This window comes from Podarcis erhardii (assembly GCF_964252035.2).
Source record: "Podarcis erhardii genome assembly, chromosome: 13".
In the NCBI taxonomy this organism is placed as follows: domain Eukaryota; kingdom Metazoa; phylum Chordata; class Lepidosauria; order Squamata; family Lacertidae; genus Podarcis; species Podarcis erhardii.
In genome coordinates this window covers 31,199,468-31,211,711 of record NC_138502.1, presented here as the reverse complement: position 1 = coordinate 31,211,711, position 12,244 = coordinate 31,199,468, and the positions used below count along the sequence as shown (strand labels likewise).

General features: G+C 40.1%; 1 protein-coding gene across 1 annotated transcript in view; it reads right to left on the bottom strand.

The window, feature by feature from the left end:
• NPEPPS (aminopeptidase puromycin sensitive) overlaps nucleotides 1–12,244 on the bottom strand; it is a 73,483-nt gene that overhangs the window by 18,668 nt on the left and 42,571 nt on the right. Inside the window, exons 9-13 of the mRNA XM_081837653.1 lie at nucleotides 10,867–10,981; nucleotides 7,058–7,222; nucleotides 6,720–6,824; nucleotides 5,169–5,229; nucleotides 1,631–1,740 (exon numbers count right to left, since the gene is read on the bottom strand). Of these exons, the coding sequence (XP_081693779.1) occupies nucleotides 1,631–1,740; nucleotides 5,169–5,229; nucleotides 6,720–6,824; nucleotides 7,058–7,222; nucleotides 10,867–10,981 (556 nt within the window). The remainder of the gene's footprint in view (nucleotides 1–1,630; nucleotides 1,741–5,168; nucleotides 5,230–6,719; nucleotides 6,825–7,057; nucleotides 7,223–10,866; nucleotides 10,982–12,244) is intronic.

Sequence of the window (12,244 nt, the reverse complement as noted above, 5' to 3'; positions counted from 1 at the left end):
AAATGGAGAAACAGAATTTGTGTACAGCTTATGAATGGACTTCAATGGCAAGTCCAAATTAAGCAACAAACCATTTCAAAGCTGTACTGCCTAGGCTCCCTTATTATAACTGCTTTCTAGAGAGCAGCAAAAATATTTCTCATCTGGCTCCCCCTCAACCTCATTCTAGATTTTGTGTTATTTAAATTGTTTTCATGTTTTATTTATAGACATCCTAGGACTGACAAGCAGGATAGAAATGTTTCAATGACTAAAATAATCTGTAGGAGCATTACTGGTTGTTTAATAAATTGGTGAGGCTCATTTGATATCGGGACAAAACTGACCTTTGGTAACATTGGCCCAGCCCTGTGGAATGTTCTCAATCAGCAGATGTATTCTTTATTTGCTGAAAAGTTTGCTGAAAACTTTTCTTTGCCACCAGGCTTATGTGGACAATTAAAAAAAAAGAATTCTTTAATAATTAGCTGGTGATCTATTTTAATCTTTCTAAAAATTTGTATTTTATTGATTTTAAGTTACAAATAAATTAGATCTAAGAAAGAAGAAAATGGCTTAATTTTTATGTGTTTTTTATTGCAAATTGTTGCAAATCGCTTTGCTATTTTTAAATGAAATTACGGCATGCAAGCATTTTAATAAAAAATAAAGAACATCTCAGAAGGAATTTGCCAACTTTGTAATCAGCAAGGGACTCTAGAGCTGAGGTTTTTGGTAATCCATGAATCCATGTAAACAGATGCACCAAATTGTATCAGTAGTTTTGATGCAGCATTCAGTGTTAGGAATTTAAGACTTTCTGGCTATGAAGGTAACTACTGAAAGTTCATGTGAGCAATGCTTAAGCAAGAGGAGTAGCTGAATCCAGGTGTGAGGCTTCAGTACCCTGCATCTTCATTCCTCATTTGTTCCAGAAATAGAACACAAAAATATACAGTATTAGTGTGATTTGCACAATTTACCCATCATTGGATTTTTAAGTGCAGAGTATATAACCATCAGTATTATCACCAATGTCTACACTAACTAATCAATTCAGTTGCTCCCACAAGTGATGCTAGGAAAATCTGCTTGCAAATCTGCTTTATTTGCATAATGTATCCACTTTAGTCAACCATTCCAATTAGGAATACATTTTCTGCCTTTGCCATCTCTAAAATATCACAAATTTTATGAAGCCTTCAATATCACAGTAAGAACATGTAAATTCAATGTTTTTGAAATTTTGACTCATTTATTCAACTTAGATGCTGGTGACGTGTGAATGCACGTGTTGTGTTTGACAGAAAATGCGTAATTCAGGCATCAAGCTCAACCATGGTTCAGGAAGCGTAAGTACGGAATGGCATGATGTCTGCAATAACACACTACGGTTTGTGATCAAGTTAGAAAACTAGAGTTTCTAGTGTGTACACAAAATACTATTCAAGCTAACTAAGGTTTGGTATAATATTTGAACTGACAAGCCAGAAGTTACAGCTGTTGTTCCAGAGGGCCCTTTTCAATACAGAAATGGGAGTGACGAGCAGATGGAAAACAAACTGGGATTTGTGTCTATGTTTGAAAGTGCAATCATTTTGCATGTTGTCTCAACTGAGCCACTATAAAAGTAAGAAAGTAATATACCTACCTGTTCTGCCTCCACATAAACAAGTGGAAACCCCATTTGCTTGGTCCATGTATTCATCACAGCAGCAATAGGTTTACCACTCGATTGTTCCAGGCTTTCCCAAAGATCCTCTGTGGAAGGAGAAAAAAACTCACATGAAAATGCTCCCCCAGCTAGTAAGCAGCTGCAGTTTCATTAATACCAACACACAATTCTCTACAATTCTACTGCTGTTAATAATTTTAAAATAATTTTAATGCAAAGAGTAATTTCCAAACAATTTGTTCACAGCTCCAACAAATTCTTTTGACAAGGCAAGCAGCCATTACTCCCATGAAACCAATGGGGGGAAAGGGAGTGAAACCCTACAGGGGGATTTGCTTCCCTTGTCCAATCTTCCTAACCACCAATCTACACACAGCTGCAGCATCAGGACCCTCTCAACTCAATGCTGCTGCCACTTTCAAACCTCCTACTTGGAGCCAGTGAGAATACCCCTGAAATAAAAGTTGTCATTACGGCAATGCAAATGTCTTTGGTATCACAGTTTTAAGCTATGACAGCACCCCAAATTACTAGGCCCATGTTTTCTAGGGATGTGCACTTAGAAAAAATGTTTTGCTTTCCACTCATTATTGTCTCAACACTTTGACTTCACCCCAATAGGCTCGCTCCTCCATTGTCTTCTGAGACAGACGGATGCTAACAATGATTGTCTCATTTCCTTTGTTTCATTCATTTCTCCTTTGTTACAATTCTACACTGACTGCAGTGCTGATCCAGCCTGTTTTCTGGTGCCTCCATTTCTTAAATGAAACCCAAATATCATGAAAACTGCAGGTGCTTTAGACAGATTGCAAAAAGGATTCCCAAAAGCTATTATGGGGTGCCATTCTTTAAACTTCCCAGTGCTTTATGCTTCAGACTGGACAGTTTTCATGTCTTGCCACTTTTAAAAGACTCCAGGATTACCTCATCCCTGGCCTCCTACAGAATATTCCCTTGATATATCCTTTGCTAAGCAATGTAATGCCATGTGCATGCTGATCTCAGGGTCTTCTCCACATGGTTTCTGGCTGCTCCAGAGCCAGGAAAAATAGGCTGGCTCAAATCCAGTGGCTCCCTCTTGTAGTCCTGATGAAGTCAGCACTTTGCACGTGGTGAAAACAAAGGTTCTGGATTGGACCTATAAAAAGGCGCACAGTCTGTGCAGTGTGCTGAGCAACTATTAGGAGAATTGCCTGCAGGCTGGAGATTCACTGGCTTCTGAATTCTCCCAGTTAGAAGCTGCCCAAGGGGAATGGATTGCACTGCCCTGTTTCCCTTCCTTTAAAGGGGGGTGGGCAAGAGGGAGGTGAAATCCAAGAAGGGGTTGAAAAGAGGGAAGTAATCAACGTACCCTGAAACAGTCCAAGGAAGAAGTAATTGGGGGGACGGGGACGGACCAGTTAAATTGCAGGAAAAAAACCAAGAAAATTCACTCACTGAATTTGTTCAGTGCTGAAAGCAGGGATGGTCTGGAAACTATGGGATGACTCCTCCCCGCAAGACAGCATTGACACATGACCCTGCCTGATCAATCAGAGGAAGAGCATCCCAGCATAAAGGCTGTCCTCCAGGAGCCTCTGGGGAATTAAAGGATTTTGCTTCTCCCATTCAGTTTTGTACTTTTCATTCATTTCTCTCAAGAGATTAATTAGGAACTAATGGGAACTTATTTTAAATTTCTTTTAGAAATGAATACACACCTGTACTAGGATGGATCTGGCTATTGCTTTGGTTTTTTATTTAAAATGTATCTATATTACTATGCACTGAAGTTACATATAGAGGTTCACAACAATTAAAACAATATAAAATCTAAATTAAAAAGCAAATGTAACACTGAAAATAAAACAGCAAAGCAGCAGTTAATTCCCATAGGCCAACTGAAACTGAAATACATTTGCATATTTCTGCATCTGCAGACAGCAGAGTTATGACCAGTTAAGCCTGCACTGATCAATGAATTATGTTAACATGGATCTTAAAAACTGCCAGGAGTCCCACAAAATCCAGAACATCTCGTATGGGTTCTGAAGTGCATCAGAAATCTCTTCTCAGTCCTGTCTTTCTGACTGCCAGTGACATTCTGGAATTATTTGGCTGTTCAGTGTTCATTGATGCTGGTCTGTCAGCAAGAAAATAGGCTGCTGCCAGGCTGCTTCACAGCTTGTGCCAGGAATTCTTTGATTATGCTTCTTCCTGATCTCACTTGGGCTTCTCATTTGTTTCTCTTTGTCCCTTCTGTGAGCTTACATTCTGAGGCGGTTTGTGTGCCCAGACTTCATTTCTGTTTCCCTGCCTACTCCCATCATTCCACGCTGGCTTCCCTAATCCCAATTCTGTCCAAGCAGCTAGGCTGCTTGTGTTCTAGCAAGTTCCTGAGAAATCCGAAACTGTCTGCAATGTACGGGTATGACTTGTCAATGCACAAAAGGAACAACTCAGATCTGTTAGGGAAAGCGCAAGTTCAAGTTGACAACATTTAAACACTTAGTTAAGTACTTAAATTCCACTTATTTCAAGAGAACTTAGGTATGTGCCTCAGTTCTCTGTGCTGTAGCCAATATATTTCCCAAGGAAGTGGGAAATTACTGAAATGTTGCAAAAAGGGGGCGGGGGGAGCTAACATCTGAACTGGCTTTGAGTTGCCATACAACTGCCAGTTACATTCTGATGGAAAATAACTGCTGACAGAACTTCCTCCTCTCCCACCCACAAATCCTTTTGCTTGAAGAGAAGCTGGAATGCAAAGAGCCACACAACTTGTTTGCAACACCCAATTGAGTTTTGGGTTTGCCTTGTTAGAAGGAGAAGACTCCATCCCCCAGGGGAATCTACTTTTGAAATGGGAGGCGACAATGAAACGACAATTTGTGATATGGCTTGAGGTTCTGCTGTTCAGGCAAAGCTCCCTTTAAATAATGTCAAGTCCTTGAGCAAGTCAAAAGCAGCTCTTCAGATTGATGGTCAGAAACACTACTGAATACTTGGAACAGTAACCCAAAAAAGCATCGACAGGGTGCAATCCCTCCCTTGGCAGAGAGGTATAGTTTCAGCTCTCTGTTCTGTACAGAACTAACCACATGACTGTATTACATATATTAAGAGCAGTAAAAGCAAAATGAGCTTCTTCCCATTCCATCGTCTATTATTGGTTTTCAGACATTTAATTCATGTATGATCATTGGGGTGGGGTGGGGGGTTAGCAGAGGATCAGAATAGAAGATCAGGGTCAGGAAATAAACAAGCCACATTTCCAATTCAGAATCTGACCTGGGTTTTCCCCAAAGTAAATTTAGCCTATTACTACTGCAAATTTCCAGATGGTCAGAGAAAAGTATTGTGAGAAGGATCACACACTCATACAGATAAAGTTTGAAAGGAAACACTTTGCTGGTGAACTTCCCTGCATTTCAGGCAGAAAAAAATTATCACTGGGGGGGTGCAACTTCTCTGTGTAATGTAATGTTCTGGGGACAACAAAAGAGAGAGTACAAACACAACAGCCAATTACCTGTAGCTGCATTCTTATGCTGAAACTTGGTAAGGTAGAGGTGCATTCCTTTCCGAAAGTCCTGTAAATGTAATATTTTTATTTTTATTTAATATAAACAACTTCTTCAAAATTAGCTTATCACTGGATGGGACTGGAATGTAATGTGTTCTTTTCCACCAAACTATTGATTCTTTTCATGAGCTAGCAGGTTTTTTTTTGGCAAACGCAGATTAAATTTGTGCACCATCTTTGCACTCTTCTAGTAGTAGGCAGTCCCTTAAAACTGGCAATATTGCTGAGGAACAGAGCCACAAGCTTCTGCAACAGGAATTCACTGCTTAATTTAAGAGTGCTGGAACATGTGAAACTAAATAATGTGACTTTTAGATAGGCTTTGAGCCTCTACACTATTAAGCCCCAATACCAATTTTTTGATCCTTCCAATCCTGTGGCAACTCCTAACCACTTTAACTTAACCTCTCTGCTGCTCACAGATATTTTGTGCTGTTTGCAACCATTTTGATACATTAAGCATTCAAAAAACATTTCAAAACGTTTTAAACATTAGTTGAAAAATAAGGAACCTTGAAATTGCAAAGTCCACTTGGGCACTTAAATGGATAGTTTGATTAAAATCAGTATTGAAAAACTTTATCTGCTTTCCATTTCATTCTATAACAATTATTCTTTCACTGCAAAATGCATTTACAAATATGTCTTTTAAAGCGGTTAATTTTAGAACAGCCATATGTGAGCAGCTTTTTGGAATACTGAATTAAGGAAGATTAAAAGTGTTAACAAAGCAGTTTCAATATCATTTTAATGATTAAAAATGACAAAATTGAAAAACATGAAGTCTGGTATTGACTTAGAATTCAAATCATACATACTACGCCATAAAAAACAAGAGGCGTGGACAGCAGGTGAATGCAGGGTGCCTATTTACATAACATGTAAAATTGTGACTTGCTCTTGTGCCCCACGTGTTGATTCTACACACCAGAGAATTTTGGGAACCAACCCAAATCCAATTCTGGGAACCAACCAGATCTTCCCAAAAGTGATTGAGAGTAAGAATTTCAGCTTAAGGCAAATAAAGATCCTGGGTTGCATCCAGATGTATGGAGCATATTTAATATTAATAAGGGTCACAATTAGCCACATAGAGTAATGGAACCAACATCAAATCATAGAATTGTAGAGCTGGAAGGGACCCCAAGGGTCATCTAGTCCAACCCCCTGCAATGGAGGAATCTCAGCTACAGCATCCATGACAGATAGCCATCCAACCTCTGCTTAAAAAGCTCCAAGGAAGGAGAGAGATATACAGAGATAGGATCTGAATGTCAGATGCTAAAGACAAAGCTAAGGAGAAGGCCACCACTTTCATGTTTTGCTGCTCAACTCCCAGAGGTATCTGGTTGTGCAGCTGCTGGAAACAGAAAGCTGGACTAAATGGACCTTTGCTTGATCCACCAAGCTCCTTACCACACAACCCTTTCTACATAAAAGAACACAGAACATCCACAGTTACCCCAGATGTCAGTGGCAGTAAAGTTATAGATTTACCTCATCCCCAACGTAGTCATGTAGCATTCGAATTACTGACGCACCCTTGCTGTAAGAGATTGCATCAAATATTTCATCTACTTCAGATGGATGGCCCACATTGACCTGGGGTGAGAAAGGCAACAAGGCATCAGAAGAGACCACATTTGATTTGCATCTCCAGTTACAGATATAAGAAGCAGTGTTAAGGTAACTAAGTCATTTAGTCTCTAAGATAAAGCATTCTTGGTTGCTTTCCTCTGGCGCCCCAGCCCGTTATCAGAGGAAGAATTTCTAACAATGAGAGAGATGCGGCAAAGCATATGCAAACTCCACTGATTGCAGCAGTTGGCACTCACTTCAATAGGGTGACTGTTGTCTAAGGCATCCAGCTCCTGAGCTCGTGTGTAATCGGCAGAAACAAATTGTGTCCAGATATCGTATTCTGGAAAACAATGGTCCACACAGAGGTACTCAATCCAGGATGCAAAGCCCTCATTGAGCCATAGATGGGTCCACCATTCCTATGAAGAATTGAGAAAATTGCTGATACTAAAAGCAGAGCACCAGAGCATCAAGATAAAAGGACAAGGAGTTGCCATTGGTCTCTGAGATCTCAGGTCTCCATCACTGAAACCTCTGATTCTCTTAGAGATGTGGAACTCCTTACTAACAAATATTGTGCAATTCTGTGTACGAGCAGAAAAAACACAGAACTCGGCATTCTATAAAATAATGTCTTTACAAAGCAAGTTTCTAGTCCCCACACCTTAAAAACTAGGAAGACAACGCTTGATGAAATCTCAGTAGCAGCCCGGGGGGGGGGGGGGAGAGATGGCTGCAGTATTGTGGGGAATAAATCAAATGGGAACATTCTCTATCAGCCACTGAAGGAATGCCTTTGTTTAGTAGGCTAAGATTTTAAACAGAAATGGGAAACACAATACAAGTGAAAGCTGCAACACAGTAACTGTTCTCTGTGCAGAATGAAATGTATCAAGTAAGAATGAACCCCACCAGTGGATAAGAAATAACTAACTGAATTCTAGATAAACTCAATCTGAATTTGATGTTGGGGTGGGTGGGTGGGGGGGAACAGAAATTCCCAACTCTATCGCAGCTTCAAGTAGATCAGGTTTCAAGGTAAAGTTCTAGGGCTTCAATGCTCAGAAGCATTACCAGGATTAATGCAAGTGAGGACAATGATGAAATCCACTCTAACCACACTTTTCAATTCCCCCCCTCCCACCACCTAGAAAATATTCTCCTTTTACACATTTTTGTGGTCTTTGAAAGTTTCATCTAGGCAGTCAGTCAGCCGAATGCAGGCCTGCAAGGCAAACTGAGCCACGTAGCAATAATTGCTGGTCACGTGATTTGCAGCTGAAGGGAAGAGGGTTAAAAAATCCTGCCTTACCACCCCCTTAGCACCCTCCAACTTCAATGTTCAATGTGTTGTCTTTCAAACCTATGTTCACAGATACCAGAAATGGGCTTTTTATTTTATTTTTTTAAAAAACCAGCTGAAATTCTCAGAATAGGCAGCCTCCCATGCAGACCAGGGCAAGACCTACTTATCTTTAAAAAAACCTGTCCCATCTTATGGTCTTAAACCAGTCTCTAGATGAACTTTATGCATGTATAATTCAGAATGCTGGTTTATAGAACCCAGACAAATTTCTGTGCTTTGCACAGTGGAAGTACTGTAGCCCGTGAGGTTAATCTGATGCGTGATTGTTGCTAATTGGGGATACAGAGTCAGTTAGGGGGTGGAGAAAAATAGATTTACGGTACTTATTTTTTAAGAGGCATAACTGAAAGAATGGAAAAGAAGACAATGCAAGACATTTGTCCACAAAATCGAAAATAGACATTACAATAATACCTGCTTGATTAATGTGGTATGAACAGTGAATCTCACAAGCTAAGAAGTGGTGCATAGGTAAAGGTAAAGGTACCCCTGCCCATCCGGCAGGGTGCATACACTATTCCAAATAGAGACAGGATAAAGTGTGAACAGCATGAGCCATGTGCACTATTGTTAGGCGCACAGTGCATGAAAATCTACCAGTGCAGTCACATTCTCAAGTACAATTGAGAATCTTTGCAACCGTAATGGGGAAGAAGAATGCAGAAGTTTTATTTAGGGATTGAGAACCAATAGAATTATTGGCCAACATCTCATGCCTTTTCAGTGAAAATAATCTCATTAGCTCAGGACTGTGGTGCCTGCTGAAGTCTAACACTAGCACACCAAGTGTGATAGAACCATTTCTTTCTGTGGAAAGTGTCTGTGCTTATCACCAGCTAGCCACGCCAGACATGCAAGCAAAAATAGTGTATTGAACTCATGCAAAGAGAAAGAAAAGTTGGCACACAAGTTGCTGGGAGTTTTGTTTTTTTTTTTTAAAGGGGGGGGAGCTACTTTGATTTGATAAATGGATTTGAAAAGCCCATAGAGTCAGGTGAATACTGCTGCATGCTTTGGTACGGCTGGGTTTATTGAAAAGGTCAGCTCTCTCCTGAGTCCCTCCTTCATTTCATAGAAGAGCTGGTTAGTCACACAAAGCTGCCTCTGCCATGTTTCCAACTGCCCTGGTGGTATGTCAACTACTAAAAATATGCCACTGGTTTTGTGAATAATGTTTTTCCATTTCAACAAGTTCTACTGTAGCAACAGAGAGGTCATGTGACAAAGGAGGAAAGGTGGCCTTGCCAGTAATGAAGGGGTGGGGGGAATGACATACAAAAAATTAAACTGAAAAGAAAAGAGGTTAAACTTTCCTCTCATTTGCAAGTAAAGTTATCTTGTGGGCACTGGTTATGGAGACATTAGGAGGAAAAGAAAGCTATTCCCCTAGATCTTAAGGCAAGGACTGAGAACCTTTATCCCTCCAAATATTGAACTACAAATCTCATCAACCTGGCCATGGTGAATGACGCTGATGGAGTTGGGAGTCCAAACAATATAAATAAATATTTGTAAACCACTTAGAGATTTAGTATTAAGTGGTATATAAACATATGAAATAAATAATAATCAAACTGGAAGGTCACAGGTTCACCATTCCTGCTGTATCATATGGAAATTCAACAAGCACCCTGAAACGTCACAGAGAGAAATCCTTTTCCACATGTGGATAGTACTTATTGGATTTGAATGTTAAGTTTATAAATAGGTCTGTATTTAGTGATTTTACACCAATACCACTGAGGTATACCTAATTGTCATCTAACTCAGCACCCTAAGAATTTCAGCTCCCTACACGTTTAAAAGACTTTATAGCTGCAAAGATAAACTTGTAAATGTGTGGATCACCCCATATGCCAGAAGAAGCATCAGTTCCCTTCATAGATCCTCTCCCCATGGATACTAATTTTAGAATTATGAAAAATATCTGCAAGTCTGGTGAATTTGCAGATTTGCACCAATCAGAAGTTTCTGACCTGCCTAGACTTGCAATGGGTGAGGGGGATCGTAATGGTATTTGGGTTAAGCAGATAATGCAAGTGTGAGGTTTTAACCTTATTATTATTATTATTTATTTAATTCAATGCTTTATTGTCTATTATGGCACATTCTTTCGCATTGCTGGGCATTGTGAATCCTAGAGGGGAGCAGACAAAATGTTCAATGGTAGTGCACAACACTTCTCCCTACAGCGTCTCATGAGGCAACCTGTGGGCCACATCTAACCCACTGAAAATCTCCAGGTGCTGCTGATGCCCCAATACTGCTGTTTTTCCTAATAATACTCTGCATAGGCAGACATGCACACTTGCAGTACCATACGAAAACATGAGGCATCTGCTGTGACCATGAGCAGATACACTCAGGACAAGTAATAGGTGGGAAACTGAGTACAGTGGTGCCTCGCAAGACGAAATTAATTCGTTCCGCAAGTTTCTTCGTCTTGCGAATTTTTCGTCTTGCGAAGCACGGATTCCCATGGGATTAACGGTTTTAAGAAAAAGGAAACAAACTTGCAAGACGTTTTCGTCTTGCGAAGCAAGCCCATAGGGAAATTCGTCTTGCGAAGCAACTCAAAAAACGAAAAACTCTTTCGTCTTGCGAGTTTTTTGTCTTACGAGGCATTCGTCTTGCGAGGTACCACTGTAACCTTGATCTAAGCCCAGAGCAAGGTAAAGTCAAATACAATTTTTGTACCATAGTCACAAGGTTCCCAAACCACTGGTGAGCAAGCTCATGGCCCACGACGAGAGCCACCCATTGGCGGGAGGAGGAACAGGAGTTTTTGGGATCTATCAGCAGTGCAGTTTCCCTGTGTATGAGAAAGAACAGAGACTGAAGCAAGGTGACTTAGAGAGAAAAGCACAATTTTTGAAATCAACCAAGCTATCAAACTCATCTAAACAAGAGTGCTTCGTGCTTATAGGTGAAAACAGCAAGGTTAACATTTCATATCTGCTAGGATGCAACAAAGAGTACTTTTCCTCAGAGGGAAATGAGGGAAGACAGCACCATCACACCTACCCCTCAAAAATACATCTCATTTAAAAATAACTGGTCTGAAAAAAGGCAGCTCAGCAAATAACTTTCCTCAGTTACACGTCAGTTTGTTGTGTTAATTTCACAAATTATCACAAAGCTAGCAACTATTTATTCAACCCTGCAAGAGTTCACCAACAAAAACTCTCTACAAAAGGAACTATTATATAATGAATTTTTGGATTTGGGGTGTTTTACTAATTGGCATAACCAAAGCATGGAAAGAGGCTTCCAGGTCATTACAACTCCTAAAACTCTGCAACTCTCCAGACCTATTTATTAGGACCCCATTATCCACTCTTAGCTAAAGCGTTAACATGGCTGCTTCACCTCCTGATGCTTTGAAATTCGCCCCACATTAATGAGATTGCAGTTGCCATGTTGAACGCCAGAGATATAGGTGCCAGTATTCCGATACTCTGTGTAACAGGAACTGAGCTAAAAGGGTGGGCTCTATTATTATTATTGTTACTACTACTACTACTACTACTACTACTACTGTTATTATTATTTTAATGCTGTTGCTGTGTCCTTTAGCTCAGTGCACGCAGGGATGAAAAAGGAGGAAGCCACAGATCTACAAGGCATGACTTCTTTAAAATGAGGCACACAGAGTGAATAGAAAGGCTTACTCTAGAACTGATACACAGAAAAAGGATACAAGGTGAGTTGTGGTCAGGGGCACTACCACTCCACACCAATATGTTTCAAAGTCTCCTAGTCACACTTCAATCTAGCTACCGGGGAATAATTTTTAAAAGGGCTTTTTCAAGAAGAGACAGGCAGAGAAAGGAAATAAAACCCAATGATCACATGATTGTGTACAAAAAAGTAAAAGGTCTCTTATGCTCCTTGCAAAATTTTGCAAAGTTGTTTCTGGTCTACACCTCTTTTTTTCCAGTGGGAGCAGTGACAGGCTGGGCAAATGGCCAAACTATGTTCCATCTGCTCCATTTGAACATTCATTTGGTTAGCACAGAGCCATCATAACTAGGGCTGCTACAATTAAATAATCAGTTAACACTGACTGATTAAA